This window comes from Heptranchias perlo, chromosome 23 (assembly GCF_035084215.1).
Source record: "Heptranchias perlo isolate sHepPer1 chromosome 23, sHepPer1.hap1, whole genome shotgun sequence".
Lineage (NCBI taxonomy): Eukaryota > Metazoa > Chordata > Chondrichthyes > Hexanchiformes > Hexanchidae > Heptranchias > Heptranchias perlo.
The window spans coordinates 4440275-4465167 of record NC_090347.1 but is presented as its reverse complement, the minus strand read 5'-3'; the positions used below and the strand labels follow the sequence as shown (position 1 = coordinate 4465167).

Genomic DNA, 24893 nt, shown 5'->3' with positions numbered 1-24893 from the left:
TGTTACCAGGAAATAAACAATATCTAGGAGTGTGCTACAAAAAAATAAAGTACTTGAAAGGCTTGGATAATGTCAGAAAGGACATGAGCAAAGGCCAAGCTTTTTCCAATAATTCTAAACCCTAACAGTATGTTATTGCATTCCTACACATCATTTCCTACTAAAACAAACTGTACATAATAAAGTGTCGCTTCAGTACAAGTCTATTTACTTTATATAAAGCGTGCCAATTTCTTTATGAAAACATTATTGGATTCTCATGTGCCTTTGTCACTTCCAAACATGACTATTCCAATGCTCTCCTGGCCGGCCTCCCATCTTGCATAAACTTCAGCTCATCCAAAACTCTAGTGCCTATACCCTATCTTGCACCAAGTCATACTCACCTATCACCTCTCTGAGCTACATTGACTCTTGGTCCCCTCAAATTTAAAACCCCTTCATGACCTCACCTCTCCCTATTTCTAACCTCCTTGAGCCCTACAACCTCCTCTCCCTATCAACTCTCCGTTCCGCTGACTCTGGCCTGTTATGTGTCCTCCCCCTCCCTTCATCCCACCAGTGGCAGTCATACCTTCCCCAACTGAGGCTCCACCCTCCCTAAATCCCCCCACCTTCCTCTTCCCCCTTTAAAGCCACTCTTAAAACCCACCTTGGAACAAGCTTTTGGTCACCCCTCCTTATATCTCCTCCTTTGATTACAGTTTGGGGTGATTTCCTGTTCTAGGTTCTATATAAATGCAAGTTGTTGTTCACATCACAAAAAACACTCCTAGACATCTGGCCCCAGAAGGCATTAGTAGCATGTTAATACTACATGCACAAAGGCCAATTAATTATTGGCATTTAAATCTTGGCTGTTGGTACTGACAGTACACATCCGCAGAATTGATGCTGTGAGCACTGATCCACTTGTACGAAAGACATGCATCAAGGAGTGTTCACGGAATGTTTCTGTTCACGTAAAGTGTCATTGTTGGCATTAATTAGAAAGATGCACATTTTGTCCCCCAAAGATTCCAGCAATTAATCTCAAAGTAGTGATCTAATCTTGGGTTTTGAATAGATGCGAACTGAAATCAAAAACTTTTAGTTTATGACATCTTCTGAATCACTCAGACTATGGTCCTTCATTTTACTCCTAATGCTCTTTAACTAAATAAATTAGTAAATAAAAAAACTTTTGAAATTGTTAAGAGAAGGATAGTACAGCTGTACACAACATGTTGGAGTTGCAGAAACAGGTTTGTGCCAGTTCCCACCACAAGGCGAGTTCCTGATTTCATCAACACTGCCAGAAGGAAGTGCTCAGCAGAGAGTCAGTCACTGAAAGGAGAGTTGTCCCAGCAAGTTCTTGCACGTCACTATACAGTGGCATGGGCGAGGAACTGGTAGAAGTTCTCAGCCATAGCAGATGAGGAACATGGGCACGGAAAGGACTTCAAAAAAATGTCCAAGGCTGTACCCTTCAGTAAATTACCAAACAGGAAGATCCACAGGGAAGGAAGCGATTTAGTCTAAACAACAAAATAATATTGGAAACTGTACTTGAGTTAACATGTACTAACCTGCTGAGCTCTTGGTTGCCGATGTGCTACCTGGATTCTTTCCCAACATGTCACTCAAATTCCTGAGTTTCTTTTCACGTTGAAGTATACAGACAGAGTCGCTTTCTGTACTTGAATTCAACTTAATTGCCAAGTCCTGTACAAAACAAAATTTTAGAATTTTTAAAAAAAAATCTGTATCAGGATGCAGTGGTGTTAAACAAACAAGACTATCAGAAGTATCATTTTTATTACAGGTCAGCATACTACATTTATCTCATTTGCTGTTTGTGGGAAGTTGGCTGCCACGTGTGCCCACAAAAACAAGTGACTACACTTCAAAAGTAATTAATTGGCAGGCAGGTTGCTACATAAGTATAAGTTATTTTCTTTGGTCTCCCTGCTGGCTGGTTTCCCTTCCAACTTCAGCCCAGCTCCTACTGCCGATTTAAAATCTGAGACATCCCAGCACAGTAAATACAGGGAGCAGAGGTCCTTCGGAGGATATATTAAACCAAGGCCTTGTCTGCCTTTACTGGTGGTTCGGAAGGAGGTTAAAGATTCCATGGGACCATTTGCTTGGGAGCAGGCAGTTCTGTGTGTCCTGACCAACAGTCCTCCCTAAACGATCAAAAACACATTAACTGGTTATTCATCTCATCGGTGCTCCTGAGATCTTGCTGTGTGCAAATTAGTTGCTGCATTCGCTTACATAACAAGAGTTTGATGTAATTCACTGTAGGTGAAACACTGAGGCGTTTCTGACAGAGACGATAAGGCACTATATAAATGTGAGTTCCTTTCTTCAAAATCAACAGTGGAAGCCAGGACTGCCAGGAGAGAGAGTTGCCATTTCTTAATAGCGAGGTTGGAGGGTCGTGATAATAGCAGATAGGATTGCACTGGTGGAAATGAGAAAACAGAGCGTGTGCATGTATAATGACATGAAGGTTAGAGGGATCATGAATTTTTTTTGTTTATTTGTTGTTATGATCTGGAATGCGCTGCCTAAAAGGGCGGTGGAAGCAGATTCAATAATAACTTTCAAAAGGGAATTGGATATATATTTAAAAAGGAACTATGCGCAGGACTATGGGGAAAGAGCAGGGGAGTGGGCCAGAGAGCCGGCACAGACACGATGAGCCAAATGGCCTCCATCTGCGCGGTACGATTCTATGTCGGGGTAGAGGATATTTCAAAAGTGGGTCAACTTATAAACATGTATATATGGTAATAGTGCATAAAAATTGATACCAAGTGCAGGATATCTTGTTGGATCTTCCATAAACTGCACCGTAAATTGGCAGAAATTGGAATCCCACCTCAATCTCCCGATCTAAATTGTGCTATGGGGAGAGGAAGGAGGAAGACATTCAACAGAGACCAGGCATTTCACCGCAGAAAGTCACCATGAACTACTCCTGTGCACCTCCTTTTTACTAGCACTAGTGATGACTGCAAGCAGGTCTCAAAAAAATATCCTCTTGGATAAGGAAAAAATATGGCACGCAGGAAGAAGTTATTTTATTAAAAGGTTAGAAATTGATTTTGCAGTCAGCCAGCTCTTAGGGCGCCAATGGTTTTAAAAAAAATTCTTGCAAGGTTTTTTTTAAAAAACACAAATTTAGGATACTCGTATTTAACAAATTTAAAACAGAAAAAAGCCACGAACTCGTCAGTCTTTGGGGTTAGGATAATGGCAATAAAATAATATTGTTATGCATGACAAATCATACAATTGTGGTTAAAAAGTTAAACTGGGACAGAACATCAAGCCATCACTCCCTACTTTACAAACGTTGTTTCATTTTCTTTCATGAAGAAATTGAAATGCTAGTACCTCAGTCCCGTGAAGTTTCCCATCGGATCTGGCCTGCTGTCGAGTTGATCGCCTCAGGGGTGTAATGGATTCCACAGGATTTCTGCACTTGCTCTGCGCTTTGGCTTTTTCAACCAGCCTCTTTGCTTTGGTCACGTTCTTGGATCTGCACATCTGCTAAGTAACGAAGCACATTAATAATTAGAAAAATACCACCACATAAAATGAGAAGACCTTGCATTTATATAGCGCCTTTCACGTCCTCAGGACGTCCCAAAGCACTTGCCAATGAAGTACTTTTGAAATGTAGTCACTGTTCTAATGTAGAATACGTGGCAGCCAATTTGCGCACAGCAAAGTTCCACAAATAGCAATGTGATGAATGACCAGATAATCTGTTTTTTTTAAAAAGTGATGTTTGTTGAGAGATAAATATTGGCCATGACACCAGGGAGAATCCCCTGCTCCTCTCCAAAATATTGTCCACCTGAGGGGGCAATCTCGGCCTCGGTTTAACACCTCAACTGAAAGACGGCCCCTCCGACGGTGCAGCGCTCCCTCAATACTGTACTGGGAGTGTCAGCCAGGATTATGGGCTCAAATCTCTGGAGTGGGACTTGAACTCACAACCTTCTGACTTAGAGGCGAGAGCGCTACCACTGAGCCAAGGCCCAATGAATGACTGCAACAAGACTACCACACACAAAGTATACAAGCCTACCGTGCTCATTGCCAGTCTGGTGGCAGCAGCTCCTTAACAATCCTACATAATCAGATAAACCAACCCAATGACCATCATATGTGAGCAGGCATCTGATGCACTCAACTAAAATGCCAATCGCTTCCAAATACTCTGGAAATGTTATGGCTACTCTAATATTCTAAACATGTAAAAGCAGTTTTTAAAAAAAAAGTGCCAACCACATTTGGAGATATCATCCTGCCTAGGCTGATTCAAATCCAGATATGAAAGGACAGCGTTCCACCTCGCTGTCACCACTCATCCCCCTACAAATGCTGTTTTTCAGCTCTGCATGAGTTTGCACATGTTGCTGGTTAAATAAAAATAAATCTAACTTAAAATAGGTTCTTTCAGAAAGTACAAACAACACCTGGTTGCTCCTGGGAGTAAATTCGTTGTTCTCATCCATTTCTCGTGATTTTATAGGATTTTTTGAATGCGAGAGTCGTGTAAACTTCATTCTGAAAAGTCAGTACATAAAATACAGTGAAAACATTATTCTGCATTTTGTTCACATTACAATTTTACACTAAAACACCAATATTCTAGTTTACAGTTTCCTGCACCTTACTATATTACATAGTATTTATAGCACAGAAAAAGGCCATTCGGCCCAACAGGTCTGTGCCGGCGTTTATGCTCCACACGAGTTTCCTCCCAACATATGTCATCTAACCCTATCAACATATTCTTCCATTCCTTTCTCCCTCATGTACCTATCTACCTTCTGTTTAAATGCCTCACGCTATTCGCCTCAACTATTCCTTGTGGTAGCAAGTTCCACTTTCTAGCCACTCTCCGGGTAAAGATTCATTCATAAAAACCTAGAATGTACACATTCCAATTCTTGTATGAACATACAAGCCACTTGCTCAGTAATACACAGGTTTAAAACAGACCCTATCGGAAACATGAACTTAGGAACAGGAGCAGACTATTCGGCCCCTCGAGCCTGTTCCACCATTCTGTTAGATCATGGCTGATCTGTACCTCAACCCCATTTACCTGCCTTTGCCTTATAATCCTTGATACCCTTACCCAACAAAAATCTATCGATCTGTCTTGAAAATTTCAAGTGACCCAGAGGTTACCTGTTTAATAATAGGCAAATTAAGCTACTCAAGACATATTAAGGACATACCAATGTAACATCACATCAAGAATATTACCCTCTTCTAGCCCCCCCCCACCCCTAACCCCATCAAAAGTTGAGGCGGTGGGTTACTCCCAGCTACCCTACAATGCCATTCTATAACAGTCAACACAGACCACGCATGCAAGCAATGAGCCCATTCTCCCCTTCGCAAAAGGATTTTTATTTCCTTCTCAGAATGCTGTGGCTAAGGCTCATCATGCCAGGAATCGTAACACATTAAGTAGAAACACACAGTATCTGGCTAGCTACATGAAGGTATTGAGCAGAGGCCAGGCACTAACTCAAAATGAACGGGGAAGCTCCACCGTTCAGGTCAGTTAGTAAAACCAGCATATAACCACGCCATAAATATCAGAAGGTCTCAGTCTGCATCGAGTTAGCTGAACTCAGCTGGGCAGCAGTAGTGGCACTACATCTTGCCACAACACCCCTGGACTAGGGAGAACAGCCAGGGTGCTAACTCCTATCCAGTGACGACCCTGTTGGGAAGTGTGTGCATGGCATTAGTGAGGACAGAATCAGCCTTGGCAGCGAGGCTCCCACATGATCTATGCAGACATCCACTAGCCAAGTTCATACTTTCCGAGAGGTAACTGCACAGTAACATGGGTCTGCACCTTCAGGGAGGGAAGAAAATTGATTTAAAAAAAACACAATCCACCAGAAGGGAGAGGAAATCTACACCTCAGGTCAATTTCTCTGCAGTTGCTTACAGATAGACAAATGCTTGATAGTAAGGATCTCCTTAACTCCTAGCTAGGGATGATATAAACATACGAATTAAGAGCAGGAGTAGATCATTTCGGCCCCTCGACCCTGCTCTGCCATTTGATAAGATCATGGCTGATCTGATTGCGACCTCAACCCTACTTTCCCGTCTACCTACTATAACCTTTGACTCCCTTGTTAATCAGGAATCTATCTAACTCAGCCTTAACAACATTCAATGACCCTGCCTCCACCGCTCTCTGGGGAAGGGAGTTCCACAGACTCACGACCCTCAGAGTAAAAATTTCTCCTCATCTCCGTCTTAAATGGGAGACCCCTTATTTTTAAACTGTGGCCCCCAGTTCTGGTCTCTCCCACAAGGGGAAATATCCTCTCAGCATCTACCCCTTCTAGTCCCCTCAGGATCTTATATGTTTCAATAAGATCACCTCTCATGATCTCCACGTGATCTTCCTTTCCCAAGTGGGGAAGTATTTAATTTTTTAAAAATCAGAGAATATCATATAAAGTATTAAGCAATACAACACAACAAAACAAACAAACAAAGAACAGAAAGATTAGACTGTGCTTCTTCCAAACCATTTAGCACTAGCTTAATGTCAGCACAGTTGTGTAGATAACAGGTCTCCAAGTCACTAATAATTTTCAATCTTATAGAATCATAATTTAACAGCACAGAAACAGGCCATTCAGACCATCAAATCTGTGCTGGTGTTTTTCTTTAGATGGACCTACCCACTCTCCCACTTGCTTCCCTTAGCCGTTCATATTTTTTCCCTGTATGTAGATAAAAATGGACATAAAACTATGCTCATTTTATAAATAAGTTATTTTTAATTACTGTAGAACTGATTATATTTAGAAGAGCAATATTTTCTATAATTCAGTTGTGCCACCAGGATTATTTAGCATACTGGTATGAATAGGCTGCAAGAAAAAAATGACTTAAAACAATATGCTTTGATGCTCTTCCATTACACTTGTGCGATGCTCTCAATTCACTCCCTCACTACCACACCAGACCTGCAAGTACCAATTCTTCAGCCTAGTTCTATAATCCAAGTTTGGAAAGACAAAACCCATAATTATACTGCCATATGTTTTTCCACAATTTAAATGGACATAGCATGAAAATTGCACTTGCCCACCAGTGCACTTCACTGGAATCCTTGTGACAATACTGTATCGTAATCTGTAAACTCATCTCCCATCCCCTCCCTCATACACTGCACAGTTCAAATTAATCAAACATTAATTTTAAAGTAGCTTCTGTGTTTAATAAAATACAACCCTTGATTTGCCCCAAGTGTGCAGCACCTTACATAGGAAGATAAGAAATTATACTGGCACAGGTATATATGGAAGTTCAAAATATCGACTGTCCAAAAAAAAAGGGCTATGAAAAGCTACATTAATTTCCACAGCTGCAAGACTGCAAAATAAGAAACAATGTAATAACCTTCAATCACAAATTACAGCACCCTTGTGTTAGAATGCCTCCCTCCATGTAGTGGAGATGCCGGTGATGGACTGGGGTTGACAATTGTAAACAATTTTACAACACCAAGTTATAGTCCAGCAATTTTATTTTAAATTCACAAGCTTTCGGAGGCTACCTCCTTCCTCAGGTGAACGATGTGGAAATGAAGTCCTCGAAATGAAGTCGCATTTATAATTCACAGAACAATGCTGGTGATAACAGACAGTTTTTTCAACTGCAACGGGCAGTTGAAAAAACTGTCTGTTATCACCAGCATTGTTCTGTGAATTATAAATGCGACTTCATTTCGAGGACTTCATTTCCACATCGTTCACCTGAGGAAGGAGGTAGCCTCCGAAAGCTTGTGAATTTAAAATAAAATTGCTGGACTATAACTTGGTGTTGTAAAATTGTTTACAATTGTCCCTCCATGTACTTAGTACTTTTCACCACTCCCCATATTAACACCACTCCCATGCCTACTTAGAATGCGCACTTCGATTTTGCAGTAGGCAACATATTCTAATTGGCTGTAACAAAATGCAGCCAATGCCATCAGGAAGGAGTGCATCTCAACAGCCGTGTTTAAAAAATATCGTTATCAAAATATAACAGAACCAGATAGATCAAGGAGTTACAACCAATACTGTAGAGATTTGAAATACATTTTACCTGATCGGACTTTTGTTAGAGGTCGCAGGAATCATTTCTGCTTTGTAGATGCTATTTTCTTCTGAAGACCAATGTGATAATTTTGGGGTTGACATATGAGCTGGAGCATCGAGACAATCCACTCCAATGGTTTTATTTGGTGTCAGACAATAGCCCAGAGCATCCCTTTGCTGTCTTAGGCTCCTCCGTGTAATTCTACAGGTTTCACTCCATCGGGTAGCTGCTGGATCCATATGTTTTGGACATCTTGATCCTTTAGTGTTCTCATTACTCATTTTCACATTAGGATCAATTTCCTCTCCTGTTCTTTCACAATCATCTAGATTTTTACATTCTGCTTTCCCAATTTTATGGGAAGCTTTCCTGCCTTTTAACTTTTTATTCTTTTTCACAGCTGCACCTCCAGAGTCTCTTTTTCCCACCCTAAAATCTTTACTGCCTTGGCTTGACGTTTCCCAGTTTGCAGCCTGGACAGATTCCTCTTTTTCGTTTTCTTGGTCGGGCTCGTCATCAGCTTCCTCAGCTGCTTCGCCTGGCGCTAAACTTTGCTTTGAGGCTTTTGGTTTCCGCGTTGCCCTCTTGAGCCCATTTTTCGCTGGTTCTGAAGAGGGCGGTCGCCTGAAAGCATTCATAAACTGCTCCCTTTCGACTCGACTACATTTGGCCTTCACGGGACTCTTCTCTGTGACATCCAATACCAACAACTCCAACTCTTCCTCCGCTATCACCACGTTGGATCGCCTTGCAGGAGCTGGATCTGGATCCATGCTCTCCGCGGAATGTGGGCTCACAGGTTGGATTTCAACCGCTTCGCTTTCAGAATCCACTTTCTTTCTCAAAAAGATGGACGCTATCTTTTTCTGTTTTGTTTTAGAATTTTGAGGGGAGATAGATATAGGACTAGAGTGAATCTGAACATGGACAGTCACGGTTTTTGGGGATATTGGCTGAACAGCAGCTGCACTCTCGTCTTCCATTAAATTGGGAGGCTTGTTACTTTCCTCGACTATCTCAGATTCATCCCATGTTGCTTTTTCAGCTGAAGACTCTGCAGTTTCTTGGTTCTTCATAAAGTCTTCAAATGACACTGTAACAGTGCTGTCATTTATCTGACAAATCTCGTCAGCAGTCGCATCCAAATTTGTCTCACTGAGACACTTTCTCTCACCTTCAATAACCACGGGCATAGTAGCTCCCTTAGCCTCCGCCCCTTCACCCCTTTTTTCACAGAAATCATTCTTTGCCACAAGAAGCTCAACATCTGACTGTCCTGGGGAATCCTCGGAATTTCCCCCAAACTTTCTTTTTTGTGCTTTCTTGGAGACATTTTTACTTAAATGATTGATGGGTTCCTTGCAGCATTTCTTTCTGTTCCCTACTGTCGTCCCTCTTCGTGTGATGTTGGAATCCACATAAACATCCTCCTCATTCTCTTCAAACAGGTCTTTACTTTCTGCGCAAAGCTGAGCAATCAGTGCAGCTGTATCGCTCCCAAGAACCCCAATGCCTGATCTCACGCCACACACATCTGCAATATTCGAGTCAGTACTAGTATCGCTAATTTCAACCACCTCTTGGCATTCATTCAGTCTGCGGCTTAAGTTTACTCTTCTACGGAGCCGTTTCCCCTTTGGCGTTTGGTGCTTCCCCTCAGAGACCACTGTTGATTCCTTACCATGGTCCACAGATGTTACGGCTGAATTCCTTACTTCACAGTCACCAGATGTGTTCGAAGCAACGTTTCGTCCACTCGGAGTTTTCTTGAAGTAATCCAGTATGTTGCTAGATTTGGGTGATGGAAAGGCTGTGTCAACAGATTTGGACACCGGTGAGAAGTAGCTTGTGATTGTGTTTGTGGAGGAATCCTCTGCATCTTTTCTCTGTTTCTTACATGGCTGCAAAACAAATATTAGCATTGAAAAATAATAGCAGCATATAATAGCACCAATCATCTGCACATTCCATTTCCTTGATCTGCAATAACTTTTATACAAGTGGATTAGTGGCTGCAACATCATTACTGCCTGTTTAACCATTAAACTGCAGTGGATCACCAGGAAATGTGATGTCCAGTACATTTGATAAGGTGATCCTGTATAGTCTATATTTATTTCTTGCTGCATATAACATACTTTGCTGAGACGGTTAATAGGGTAATACATAAAACAGTGAATATACAAACATATACTTTTAAGTGAATGACAGGAGATATTAACAGCTGCTATTGCTAGTCTACTTTCAAAACTACTTGTATACATTGAAAGCCAGAAAAAATGTAAGTGGGTTTTGAAAAAAAGATCATCAAAGCAAAATAAATATTCTCACCTGATCATACTCCTCCACTGTACCAGCCATAGCAATAATACCAACCATATCAGTAATCTCCCTCCTTAACACTCAGAAACCTGTGAACGTACGAGCCAAGAGCATTACACAAGAGTAACGACCACGGACAGTCACACAAACTGATTCCCTTGCCCAGTATCTAGTAAGCATTCAAAAATATACACAAGTTAAATTAAAAATGTTATTATTTTTCATCTTTGTACACGGCAATGATCAACGACATGAAAGGGACCGACAGCCCTCAGGCTAAAATGCATCTCCGCAAATACTGACACATTCAAAGCCATAGACACTCGCCTTTAAGAAACTCGGGTTCAAGGCCACGTCCCACATTTCGTTGCCCCTTTTACCCTCTTACATTTACACCAACAGCGGGGCCCTCAGGCTGAGAAGCCTCCCCTTGTAATTTGCGTTAATAAAAAAAAAGGAAAAACCGTCAGTTACTGGTATTGGTTTAAATTTACGCGACATGTTCTATGGAAAACATATTTAAAATGAGGCGCATAGAGAAACTGATGTTCCGTTCCGTTGTGTTTCCCCCCCCTGGTTACCCCAGAGCGTGGGGGGAAACCTCTTTGAAACGAGCGCCGAAAAGCTTTCAGGCCAGCGAGAAATGGCGCCAATTCACCATGACCTTTGACATGTGCCGCTAACCCACCAATCGAGTCGCGGGCGAGCCCTTGCCCGTCAATCAAAAAACTGTCCCCGCCCTTTCCCCGCCCACGATTGGCGCTTCCCGCCGCCCAGTTTTCGATGTGGGGTCACTGATTGGTCCGTAGGGCTGTCAATCATTCGGGCCGCAGGCTTGATTGACGTGAGGGGGAAGGCTGTCCGACACTTGGGCGGTTGTGGGCCTGGTCTCGTCCTGTCAGACTCTTCACTTCACTTCTCCCTGGGAGGCTTATATATTACTTCATTATGAGCTGATATTGAGGCGGTAAGTCTTTTTAAAATATTTTTTTTATTGAAGTATGAGTCGTCACCTTTTAAATTAAGTGTTTTAAATGTCCCTTTTTCCTCCCCGTGTCGTGTATTTGGCACAAGGGTTGCGCAGCACTCTTTGGTAGGAAGTGGTTTGCCAGATTGACTCTTGTGTAGCTGCACTAAAATAATTTGGGAGAAAATTGCCTATTTATTTTTGATCAAGAAAATTATCTTGTGTTTTCTTTGTCATTTGTCTAAGTTTGCACTTTAAAAAAAAAGTTGTTCCTGCATTGAGATATCTTGAATTAAAGAACAGTTTCCATTTTTGATCATTAATAAGAAGTAGACTGAAATCTCAAGTGAGGTGAGTGAAGTAATGTTTTTGTCTGCTGGAAGCGCATATTTAGATTTCTATATTGCGTAGAAAGTACATTTCTTTAAAGTTCCTCTCTCCTGAGGTTTTTGCAGTCGTGTTAATGGAGGTAAGATTTCTTTCTTGCCCAATGGTGAGATCGTCGATACTTGAAACGTGATTTGTGTATTGGAAATCATGAGTGAATTATTATTAGTAAAGATATTGTTATTAAGACTTGGTAATGGTTTGGGGAACTTATGCATGAATGCAGTGGAAATATCTGTGTGCATGCGTTCTTATTTTTGCTGTACCATTTATTAGTCCCTGATCTTTAGGCTACTAGGAACACTAGAGCACGGGTGAGGTCTTTCACTGGCAGGGTTGATCAGAAGGTGATTCGATTCGTACTGTTCTCACGGACTTCCCTGCAGCTGTCTGTAGAGCTAAATAAGCAAAGGACTGGGAGCAGACCAGCTAATTCTGTGTTGGAACGAGGATGATGAGAATGAAGAATGCCTTCAGTTGCCAGAATGCATATGTGGTAATATAATTGCAGATGGTTGAGGGAGATTAAAGTTAAGTAGAAGTTTTTTATTTAAGTGTAAAAAGATTACAGTTTAGTTTCTCAATATTCCCTGAAGAAAAAGTCTGGAATATTGGACTAAGTTCACAGTACTCTTTTAGTAATCTTTTGTGTTTTCTTTGATCTCTCTTTAGAATTTCCCTGTCACACTTTAACACAAATTCATTTAACTGATGCAATAGACAGTGATTATTTCTACCCTCTCTTCTTTCCTCCCCCCCCCTCCCCTCCCCCCCCCCTCCCCTATGCATAGATGCATTTAAGTGGAAACTAGATAAGCATATGAGGGAGAAAGGAATAGAAGGATATCCTGATAGGGTTAGATGAAGTAGGGAGGGAGGAGGCTCGTGTGGAGCATAAACACCAATATGGACCTGTTGGGCCAAATGGCCTGTTTCTGTTCTGTACATTCTATGTAATCTTGATTAGACCACACTTGGAGTATTGTGCACAGTTCTGGTCTCCATATTATAAAAAGGATATAGAGGGTGCAAGAAAGATTCATAAGGATGATACCAGAACTGAGAGGATATCCTTTTCAGGAAAGGCTGAACAGGCTGGGATTCTTTTAGAAAAGAGAGGGGTGACCTGATAGATGTCTTTAAGATAGTGATAGGTAGACATAGAGAAAATGTTTCCACTTGTGGGGGAATCTAAAACTAGAGGGAATAAATATAAAATAGTCACCAATAAATCCAATAGGGAATTCAGGAGAAACTTCTTTACCTAAAGAGTGTTAAGAATGTGGAAGGCTGTACCACAAGGAGTAGTTGAGGCAAATAGCATGAATGTATTTAAAGTGAAGTTAGGTAAACAAATGAGGAAGAAAGGAATAGAAGGGTATCCTGACAGGGTGAGATGAAGTAGGGAGGGAGGATAAACGTGTGGAGCATAAACGCCGGCATAGACCAGTTGGGCCGAATGACCTGTTTCTGTGCTGTAGTTTTGATGTAAGAACATAAGAAATAGGAGCAGGAGTAGGCCAATCGGCCCCTCGAGCCTGCTCCGCCATTCAGTAAGATCATGGCTGATCTGATCCTAACCTCGAATTTAAATTCATGTCCAATTTCCTGCCCACTCCCCGTAACCCCTAATTCCCCTTACTTCTAGGAAACTGTCTATTTCTGTTTTAAATTTATTTAATGATGTAGCTTCCACAGCTTCCTGGGGCAGCAAATTCCACAGACCTACTACCCTCTGAGTGAAGAAGTTTCTCCTCATCTCAGTTTTGAAAGAGCAGCCCCTTATTCTAAGATTATGCCCCCTAGTTCTAGTTTCACCCATCCTTGGGAACATCCTTACTGCATCCACCCGATCAAGCCCCTTCACAATCAATAAGATCGCCTCTCATTCTTCTGAACTCCAATGAGTAGCTCGATGTTCACTGACTTATTGGCGTCCTTGAGTGATGATTCTTTTTATTGCTGTACTTATTGTATAATTTAAAGAATGCTCAAGGACAGCCAAAACGATGTAATATTAGTTCGTAACTTAAACCTGATTGCTGTGTGCATCGAAACAGATTGAACTGTAGTCAGTACAGAGATATCCACTCCCGTTTGAAAAGTGTATTGCACCAGGGAATCTGCGTCTTATTTTCAAAGGGTCATATATTGGTGTCAATACATCATGATATGAAGTTCAGTATGCTGGACAATATATATTTCTCATACCCCTTACCCCAGGAGTTAGTATCACTAGTGATCGGGGAAGCTGGTGCATGAGGTTGTGTTTTCTAATGGATGGGTTGAGCATTGATGGGCCCAATGGTCTTTTGTTGTCCTCTTTCTATCTTTACATAGAGGACCTTCCAAAAGGGTCTTATTTTATTTGTAATAAATCCTACGTGTGGAGTGTACTGTTTATAGTAAAGTTAGAAATTTCTGGAAATACACTGCGGGTCATTTAGATTCAATGAAGGAGCTAGAGGGACCAGTTCAGTGGGCTGAATGGCCTTTTCTTGTCATTAACATTTTCTTCTTAAAGAACCCCACCCCAAATGATAGTGTTAGCGTGGATTTTGGACTGTTGAATTAAAGGCAACGATGAAGTGACTAATGGGTACACGACTGACAGACACTCGTTGATTAAGCAGATGCAAAAGGATGGCTGGGATATTTCTCAGACCTTAGAACAACAGAGAAAGTGGATAGATGGGGAAAAGAAAGATAATAGAACAATAAAAAGGCAGGAGTATTACTAGTCCACCAACTACCTGGACTAATGGACACAGCCCAGAAGCACAGGGTGGGATAATTTATAACAGAAATGCGTATGTGCCGCCTCAACAGCCGAATAGCATAAAGATAGGGCACTTTGCACCCAAAATCTGTAACATGTAACCTGAGAGTTACGGGTTAGGCATACGCACAGAACATCACGGATGTTCAATACCCGAAAGGCTGTGTATTAAATGCTGGACCAATGTTGCATGGACTTTGTTAGTATTGGTCTCTATGATTATTAAGCCATAATCATGACCAACAGGGGGATCTTGCGTTCACTACGGAGTGTCCAGTCCTTCTCCCAAAGCTTTGTCCAATAAACTGCATGTTGAATCTTTAAGTCTGACTCCGAGTGGTGATTTTTTCCCACAACAATAGCTTATCTTTTTCCATTCAAATGGTGATTGACCTACAGAGCATTTTCTGTTTTTATTCCAGATTTAAAAGGATCATGCTTTTACTTTTTTATTAATATCATTTGTAAAGTTGCATGGTAAATGGGCAAAAATTTATATCCCTTACTCAATACTAGCACCTGAATGTTGCGTTTGGGAGGAAAATGTCGCAAGTTTCCAGAACTTTCTTTTTAAAAAGTGGGGTCTACAACATTAGCTTAATAAAGCCTGGTTGTGCCACTCTCTTGTTTGATCAATGGGAGAAGCCCATTCTAGCTGGAGGAGATACCAACAAAGACCACTTGGACACAATATTTATCTAATTGATTGGCCTGACTGATGGAGTTGGTTAGTATTTTGAGGAGCTCCAGCATTGAGCAGTGGTTGGATATGAGATTTAACCAACTGTTGAATTGGTTAAGGAATGGTGATGAATGGAGGTGATGCAGTGACAGTGTGAAAAAGGGGTGGAGGGAGAAATTTTTCGGCCCTTGCGTATCTCCTTCCTTCCTGGTTTGGAGTGCTTGGGAAACAGGAATGGCCACTTACTATTGGCCGAAGGCTTAGGAAAAGGAACTTACTATGAAGTAGCAGCCTCAAGAAGAGAATGCTCCCGTTGGAGAATTCTAGGTGTGTTTGGCTGGACTTCTCATTCATCGTTTTGTGGGCTGAACAATGTAGAGTATAGCGTATAGTGGCGTTAGAACAGGAGGGTCAGTATTTTTTAACTGGGAAGATGAGTGGGCATATTGATGTGGATAAATTAGATCATATTATTGAAGAAAGGATGAAATATCGTAAAAAGAACGAAACGCTGGAAATCTGAAAGTACAGAAAAATTTGGCAATACACATCGGAAAAGAAATAAGATGGGTTAACTTTTCAGGTATAAACCCCTCATAAGAACAGTCTGACAAAGGGTCTACACATGAAACGTTAACCCTTCTTTTCTCTTTTCAGATGTTGATGGACCTGTTGAGTATTTCCTGCATTTTCTAAATAAGATTGTGGTATATTTGAACATCGTACTGGGGAGTTATGGTACAGTTTAGGCTGTGGTGCACTTTGTACCGCAGTTTGAAGGTCCAATCTTTATCAAGTAATCACATCAGGGTGGCCTTAACTTGTAGTAGTAATCCGTAGAATATCCTTCATGTGTTGAGAGTCTAGCCGAAGAAACCATGGAATCAGATAAATGAAATCTTAAGGTGAGTACTGCCATCATTGGGTATGGATTTAATTGTGGAGAAAGATGGGTGGACTGAGGTGTTTAAGAACTTCACTGTATCAGCCAAACTGTGGAGAAAGTACCTCAGGTTTGGAAACTGCTAGTAACGACCACATTACAGGAGACTGGTGGGCACCACTGGACACATCATGTTTTATAGATAACAAAAACGAAAACCAAATCCTAATTTAACTCTATGCACGCATTTTTATGTTGGCGGTTGTTTGTTCTGGTGGCATTAGGATCATGCCCGTTGCACACTCTATTGGCCCAGCCAAAAAGAGGAAACCAGAAAGGGGAGGAATACCAAGAAGTGTAAGTTCCAGAAATGGAGCTATCTGTCTGACTCAGTGGGTAAATGCACCACCTAGGCTAAGCAGACCAGCGAGGCACCATGTTCAATCCCTGGTCTGTGCTTATTTGGCCAGTGTCACCTAGGATGTCAGTGGGTGTTCTGCGATTGGACTCAGTGTTCCTCATCTGATCCTGATTGGTTATCATTAACCTCTATGGTTGTATGGGAGTTGGATGAGGACAGGATCAGGCTTGGCTGTGTTGCTGCTGATGCTCGCTGTCTAGGCTCAGTGGGGAAGAGTGGCCACTTGAATGAAGTACGAGAGCACTGCTGACGTCAGTGGGACTGAATGAGGCACAACCTTCGGTGAGCAGCGGAGAAATATGGAGGCTGGGGAAGGAAAAGAATTCCAAAGCCAATAGTCTACTTAGTGGCTGCTCATGTCCCATTGAGTCAGGACCTTAGGAGGGGAGAATGGAAAATTAGAGAGGGGGAAAAAAAGAGAGAAGTGTGCAAATCAAATTACGTTGCAGGATTATAGTGAGACTATATGTAGATGATACAGCTTTTTTTTATTCGTTCATGGGATGTGGGCGTCGCAGGCAAGGCCAGCATTTATTGCTCATCCCTAATTGCCCTTGAGAAGGTGGTGGTGAGCCACTGCAGTCCGTATGATGAAGGTTCTCCCACAGTGCTGTTAGGAAGGGAGTTCCAGGATTTTGACCCAGCGCCGATGAAGGAACAGAGATATATTTCCAAGTCGGGATGGTGTGTGACTTGGAGGGGAACATGCAGGTGGTGGTATTCCCATGTGCTTGATGTCCTTGTCCTTCTAGGTGGTAGAGGTCGCGGGTTTGGGAGGTGCTGTCGAAGAAGCCTTGGCAAGTTGCTGCAGCGCATCCTGTGCATGGGGCAGTAATTGTCTGGATTGGATTTGTCCTGCTTTTTGTGGACAGGACATACCTGGGCAATTTTTCACATTGTTGGGTAGATGCCAGTGTTGTAGCTGTACTGGAACAGTTTGGCTAGAGGCGCAGCTAGTTCTGGAGCACAAGACTTCAGCACTACAGCCGGGATATTGTCGGGGCCCATAGCCTTTGCTGTATCCAGTGAACTCAGTCGTTGATATCACGTGGAGTGAATCGAATTGGCTGAAGACTGGCTTCTGTGATGGTGGGGATATCGGGAGGAGGCCGAGATGGGTCATCCACTCGGCGCTTCTGGCTGAAGATGGTTGCAAACGCTTCAGCGCTTGTTTTTTGCACTCGCGTGCTGGACTCCGCCATCATTGAGGATGGGGATGTTTGCAGAGCCTCCTCCCGTTAGTTGTTTAATTGTCCACCACCATTCACAACTGGATGTGGCAGGACTGCAGAGCTTTGATCTGATCCGTTGGTTGTGGAATCGTTTAGCTCTGTCTATAACATGTTGCTGCTGCTGTTTAGCATGCATCTAGTCCTGAGTTGTAGCTTCACCAGGTTGGCACGTCATTTTTAGGTATGCCTGGTGTTGCTCCTGGCTGCTCTTCTACACTCCTCATTGAACCAGGGTTGATCCCCTGGCTTGTTGGTAATGGTAGAGTGAGGAATATGCTGGGCCATGAGGTTACAGATTGTGCTGGAGTACAATTCTGCTGCTGATGGCCCACAGCGCCTCCTGGATGCCCAGTTTTGAGCTGCTAGATCTGTTCTGAATCTATCCCATTTAGTACGGTGATAGTGCCACACAACACATTGGATGGTGTCCTCAGCGCGAAGGCTGTGCCAGTTTGTCACAAAGTATACTATAGTGTGTTTTGGATTTCTGCCTTAACTTTACATGTACTGTTAGGTTTCACTTCAGCAATGTTTCTCCCCACCCCTACAAAACTTGCAGATATTGTACTGTACATTGGGTTGAGCTGATGTCGACTTTGGTCCTGTGGGTAGCACTCTTGCCTCTGAGTCGGAAGGATGTGGGCTCAAGTCCCACTCCAGAGACTTGAGCACATAATCTAAGCTGACAGTTCAGTGCAGTACCGAGGAAGTATTGGACTGTCTGAGGTGCCATCTTTCGGATGAGACATTAAACCGAGGCCCCGTCTGCCCTCTCGGGTGAATGTAAAAGATCCCAGGGCACTATTCGAAGAAGAGCATGGGAGTTCTCCCTGATGTTCAGGTCAATATTTATCCCTCAACCTAAAACAGATTATCTGGTCATTTATCTCTTGGGGTTTGTGGGACCTTGCGCAGCACAAAATGGCTGATGCGTTTCCTTACATTACAACAGTAACTACACTTCAAAAGTACTTCATTGGCTGTGAAACACTTTGGGATGTTCTAAGGTTGTGAAAGGTGCTTTTTAAATGCAAGTTGTTTCTTTATTTTTATACTTGGCATGAGGAAAGAGCCGAACTTGTGGCAATGACACCTTCTTATGAATCAGTTTGAGGAATAACTTGGCAGCTCTGGCATTGAACTGCAATAAATCCAATAAGGAATTCAGGAGACACCTCTTTACTCAGTGGTGAGAATGTGGAACTTGCTACCACGTGGAGTGGTTGAGGTGAATAGCATAGATATATTTAAGGAGAAGCTAGATAAGTAAATGAGGGATACAGGAATAGAAGGATATGTTGATAGGGTGGGAGGAGGCTCACATGGAGCATAGAAAATAGGAGCAAGAGTAGGCCATTCGGTCCTTTGAGCCTGCTCCGCCATTCAATATGACCATGGCTGATCCTCTATCTCAATACCATATTCCCGCTCTCTCCCCATACCTCTTGATGCCTTAAAATTCTATGTAGCTAATGTGTGCCTGAGTAATCTCCTTTTTATTTTCAATACTATTTTCAATTTTAAGTTCAATATTATCTTTTTTTAATAATGAACTAACTCAAGGATGTGGTTGTGTGGTTTAGAACTGGTAACAATATATTTTGCATGCCTATTTTTTTTTAAACTGGTTCAGCTGCAACAGGCGGAAATTTGCAGAAACCACAGTTATTAATCTTGCCTTATTTGTCATTCTTGCACTTCTTCATTTACTAGCTGCTGCACATGGGGTGTCGTTTTCTCTAGTAGCATGCATGGATTGGGCTGTCCTTGCTGCACTATAGGAGACATGAGAGAATTTTTTTTTTCTTAATTCCTTGCCCTCCTCGTTCCTCCTGAAGATCTTCTGAAAATTAATAGCACGGCTTGATTGGCAAGTGACCTGTCTGTTGTGGAATTAGGTCATCCAGACCAGGAAGGTCACAACTCCAGCCTTTAATCTGTGCCGAGTTGGCCGATTATTGGGCAGGACAGCATGGAGGGGCATTGCCTCAATACCCTTGGGCCTGGGAGAGGGAGTAGAGAGGAAATCAGCCATGGTTCCCACTCTTGCTCCGATGTGTGGACACGCAGTGAGGACAGGATTGGGTTTGGTTCTGATGCACCTCCATGGTCGAAAAGCTCACGTATGAGGAACGAATGCATGGGTGAGGTACACGAGGGAAGCTGTTACCCATGTAATCGTGCTCCTTGAGGAGAGGTGGGTTCCCATTAGGATGACGACAGACCAATCCTGTCCTCATCTGATGTCCCCATTTGCACTCTGTCCAATAGGGGTCACTGGATGGTGATCAGGAATGAGGGAATCCTTGGACGATTCGTTCCACTCCCTCCTCCTTCCCCTCGCCCCCGCCCCAGCACCACCAACCTGGCTGACATCTGTCAGAACAGACCAAATCTTGGAGCTTCCTGATTTAATTTGGTTCACTACTACATTATTACATGAACTGTGATGATATTCTAATTGTTTGTATTGCCTTTGTGCGCTTTCTCTTCCATTTATCCATATTAAAAATGTTTATGTCTGCACGTGCTTCAAGACAGCTTTTCCCTGTATAAATTTCTGTGTCCACATTTATAATGGAAACTGCCTATGTAAACTTGTAACACTGTAATTAAACTTCCTCTTCCCCCAGGCCGATTGCAGTAGAGGCAATGTGGTGCCGCCACTGGCAGGAAGATGTAAGCAGCATGACAAGTTTACATAGGCAGTTTTAATTATAATTATAATTTAATTAAGCTGGAGGCAGTGACCAAAGTTACATAACTTTCCCAGTATCACCACTAAACTTGAAATTTTCCAAAAATACTCTGTCTAACACAGACAGATGTCTATATAAAAAGTAAGCCTTAAGAGGAATTTATAATAGGAATTTATAATAGAAAGGAATTTATAATAGAAATATATAAAAATAATGACAGTTTGTGTGATTTTTTAAAAAACGGAGACCGATTTGCTTCTACTTGCCCTGATCTAATTATTCCCCAGCCTCTAACCGTGCTTCAGTGCAATGGGAGAGCGACTTTTTTTAAAAATTAAATTTACTGTGCTTTTATACTGCAGCCAAAATCACCTGGATTTAGAAACCTGGCTGACAAGTTCATTCTGTGATGGTGACAGTGAATTCCTGACAGCAACAATTAGTATTTAAAAGGCTAGTTTAACTTGCTTTTAATAGGATAGCTCAGTAATCATATTCGAGACTGAGTTAGACAAATTTTTGATCAGCAGGGAGTCAAGGGATATAGGGAAAAGATGGGAAAGTGGAGTTGAGGTAAAAATCAAATCAGCCATCATCTCATTAAATGGTGGAGCAGGCTCGAAGGGCCAAATAGCCTTCGCCTGCTCCTACCTCTTAAGGCTTACTTCTTTTTATATGGACATCTGTCTGTGTTAGACAGAGTATTTTTGGAAAAATTCAAGTTTAGTGGTGATACTGGGAAAGTTATGTAACTTTGGTCACTGCCTCCAGCTTACTTACCTGATCTGCCCACAGACATTGGAGCTTAAAACAATAGCACAAAAGTGATCTGGCAGATAAGTAATCATGAAGGGCAAGGGAGACCACACTCATTTTGATATCGTATATAGTAATAGTTTTTTGCAGAACTCTGACTATGGTTTTTGCAATTTTCAAACCATCTGAATTCCTGATGCAAAGAGATGATCTTGTGTATGTGGACCTCCTAGTTTTTAAAACAATACTTTGAGCTGGTCAGGATGATTATCTGGGGCGCAAGAATAAAGGAAAACTCTCAATGGAATCCAGGTCCTTCTGGTATTAATTTTTGTGTCAAGTTCCTTTTCATTTCATTTTTCCAGTCCCACCCCCTCCAATTTTTTCCTCCTCCCCGAAGCACTGACTTGCTGGGGGTAAGATTCCATGGGCTCCAAGTTCACTCTGGTACCAGGCGCAAGTAGCCATTCTTTACGTGTAAGTATTGGTGGGCTATTTAACCATGGAAGTCATCGCACCTGAGCCTGAGCCTGAGCCTGATCCGATCCTAGCAACCAAAGGCTGGAATCTTGGCAGGTTTGTTAACCTTCCCTAGCCACTAATGCCAAATGTGACAACCCCTTCTATTGCTGTGTAAAGATATGCCAAGTCAGCAGAGGAGCGAATCTGGAACTTTCCTGGTCTGTGTGGTTCAGTACCTCAATGGATGTTGCATTTACCATTGAGGGAGCTGATCAATTTCCTCTAACTTTCCTGTTTTTATCAAATACATTCTGTAGGGTGTTGTCAACGAAACGCATTAATGTGTTGTAAAAAGTGCAACAAATATGAACGAAAATGTAGTTTAACCCAAATTCTGTTTATATTGATCAATTTTAAAACAAAGCTGCCTCCATTTTGGAGCAAGGTCTCTGATGAATGAGCCAGCTTTGGGCTCTGTCTGTGTTTGAGCTCCAAAATGTTGGGTGCTGGTGCATCTGTGCCAGAGGAAATCAGAATGGGGCCGGACAATGACATTCAGGAACTGAAACAGTAACACGGCTTCATAGCGGGTGTACAGTCAGATCAAAGCCAAGTTTAAAAAAATAAACCTTCAAAGCATCAAAGCTCTGTTCGTGTTACCAGGTGTTGGCCTGGCTCAATTGGTAGCATTGTCCCCTCTGGGTCAGAGAGTTGTGTGTTGAAGCCCCACTTACTGGAGTACATAATCTAGGCTGACAGTGCAACACTGAAGAAGTGCTGCATTGTCAGAGGTGCTGTCTTTCGGATGCGATATTAAAGATCCAATGGCACTAATATACAAACATACAAAAAGTGACACAGGAAAAGACCTACTGGTCTATTTAGCCTGTCCCACACAAATACGATACATACACTCCCCAACCCACTGTGTAATCTCCTGGGAGAGATGAAAAACTAGATTAAAAACACAGGTCAATTGGGGGAAGAACCTGGGAAATTCCTCTCTGACCCTCTTAGGTGGTCGAAACTAGTCCAGGCGATCACCCTGGCCCTGATTAATGTTATACAGTACCTCAGTACCTACTCTTGATCTCCGCCCTAGGCAGAAACAGGTCCAATTCTCACTTGAAAGAATTCAGCAAATCAGCATTCACCACACGAGCCGACAGCCTATTCCACAGGTCCACTATTCTCTGGGAAAAGAATTACCTCCTGACATTTAACCTAGTTCTGCCTTTACATAACTTGAGATTGTGACCCCTGGTCCTCCCTAACCTATTTAGTTGAAACAAACTGTCTACAAAAACACAATCTAATCCCTTCATCATCTTATAAACCTCGATCAACTCACCACTAAGTCTGTGCTTCTCTATAATATAGAGACCCAGCTCTTTGAGCCTATCTGGGTAACTGCGATGCTTTAAACTGGGATTAATCTTATAGCCCTCCTCTGCACCCTTTCCAAAGCCTCAATATCACCCACCAGTATTCTAATTGAGGCCTAACCAAGGTCTTGTATAAGGACAAAATAGTATGCTTTGTTTTATAGTGTATTGTCCTGTAAATACACCCTAGCACCCTGTTCGCCCTATCTATTGCTTCACTATTTGAAGACGAGGAGAGGTGTTCTCCCAGTCTTCTGGCCAACTCCTTTACTGTAGGCAAATTGGCTGCCACGTTTGTCTACACATTGGCAGCGACCAGACTTCAAAAGTACTTAATTGGTTGTGAAGCTCTTTGGAATATCCTGAGGATGTAATGAGATGCTATATAAATGCAAGGGTTGTTTCTTCTTCCGTGTAGCTGTAACCCCAATCTTTTTTTTAAAAAAATATTTTTGTTTAAACAAAAAATGCTGTTAATATCTTTGGGGTATCCGTGAGTTATTGAGTGAGATGGTTCCAAGCTGTGGCCCATGGGTCCTGGGCATCTCGTGAGTGACCATTTGTTATTGTGTATATATACTTGTATTTCCTACTCGCTGGATTGTCCTGACTGCTCTTAGTGCTGTTGTCACATTGAGGGGGTAATTCCTAAAGCAGTATGTTGTGATCTGTTAATGCGTGGAGTGGCATGATAGTGGGTGTGTTCCCTTCCCTTCCCCCCCTCCTCCCCCCCCACCCCCGCTTCGAGTTTTATGGTAGGAGGTCTCCCTCCTCCACCCTCCCCCTGGTGCATGGTGTTTCACGTTCAGTCTTTTGACTGACCTACTCCTGAAATTTGAGCTGGGTTCAACCTAGCCATTTACTAGATTTGATCTAGGTGACATGACAGCTGCTATTGTTATCAAACTGTGACATCCAGAAAATCACAGGGCACTGCAGCATTTAATCCTGCAAGGCCACCCCGACTTAATGCATGCATTGAGGTAGCAGCTTTTGTGTTGAAATGTTTCTTCGTGCCGTTTTTTGGCCCTCTCTGCTCTATTTCCTGTTTAAATTATTGTTCTGTTCTGATTCCTCTCTTCAAAATGTTAAAAAAAAACTTTACAGGAGGAGAAATTTTGTGGTTGGGCCCAGCATTCTACATTTTTGGGTGACCCAGTTTCCCAAAGCTCCTCAGCTCACGTTCCAAATCGTCCTTTGGCTCAAATCTGTTAGCACCAGTGACTTTCTGCATCGAGTGAGGGGTCTTCCTGTATCTCTCAATCCCACGCAATTCTCTTTTTACTCTTCATTTTTAAAATGCAGTTTTCTGCTTTTACTTAAAACATCTCATTATCTGCAGTTCAAACACGAGAGAGTCTGTCTTTCTTAAAAACTTCTTGACTCACCCCATACTTGAGTGTCTTAAATGAATTTGGACAGAGGGATACATAATTCTCTTTTCAGCTCTGGCATCTATCTGAATTTCAATCAAACCAATGCTGATGGGATCAGAAGGGGGTGCGTGCGTGTATATGTGTGTGTGTTTCATGCTTTTTCATGTCGTCTTCCCTCCCTCCCCCCCACATTCCTAAGTTAGCTTTGGTTTAAAGGACATCGTTAGCTCATTGTGTGCAGATGGAGCTTTACTGTACATTTGACTCATACTGTGCCATATGCTGACACTGGGTTTAAAAAGTCAAGTGTGTGTGTGTGTGTGTGTGTGTGTGTGTGAGAGAGAGAGAGATATTGACTGAGCATGTCAAAATGGTCCACTTTCCACCGCTGATGACTCTTGCT

The 24893-nt window shown here is 42.3% G+C and overlaps 2 protein-coding genes across 3 annotated transcripts in view; one reads left to right on the top strand and one right to left on the bottom strand.

The window, feature by feature from the left end:
* The window catches only part of atad5a (ATPase family AAA domain containing 5a), a 57129-nt gene extending 46044 nt beyond the window's left edge, over positions 1-11085 (bottom strand). The window contains exons 1-6 of one of the 2 annotated variants that reach the window (XM_068003851.1): positions 10789-11085; positions 10471-10550; positions 8146-10040; positions 4479-4569; positions 3388-3543; positions 1569-1704 (exon numbers count right to left, since the gene is read on the bottom strand). In XM_068003851.1, the coding sequence (XP_067859952.1) occupies positions 1569-1704; positions 3388-3543; positions 4479-4569; positions 8146-10040; positions 10471-10518 (2326 nt within the window). In that variant the 5' untranslated portion in view covers positions 10519-10550; positions 10789-11085. The remainder of the gene's footprint in view (positions 1-1568; positions 1705-3387; positions 3544-4478; positions 4570-8145; positions 10041-10470; positions 10551-10788) is intronic. The other variant, XM_068003852.1, reaches the window with a different exon arrangement.
* Positions 11086-11312: 227 nt separating this feature from the next.
* The window catches only part of crlf3 (cytokine receptor-like factor 3), a 48141-nt gene continuing 34560 nt past the window's right edge, over positions 11313-24893 (top strand). Inside the window, exon 1 of the mRNA XM_068003850.1 lies at positions 11313-11428. The gene's annotated coding sequence lies outside the window, so the exon portion shown is untranslated. The remainder of the gene's footprint in view (positions 11429-24893) is intronic.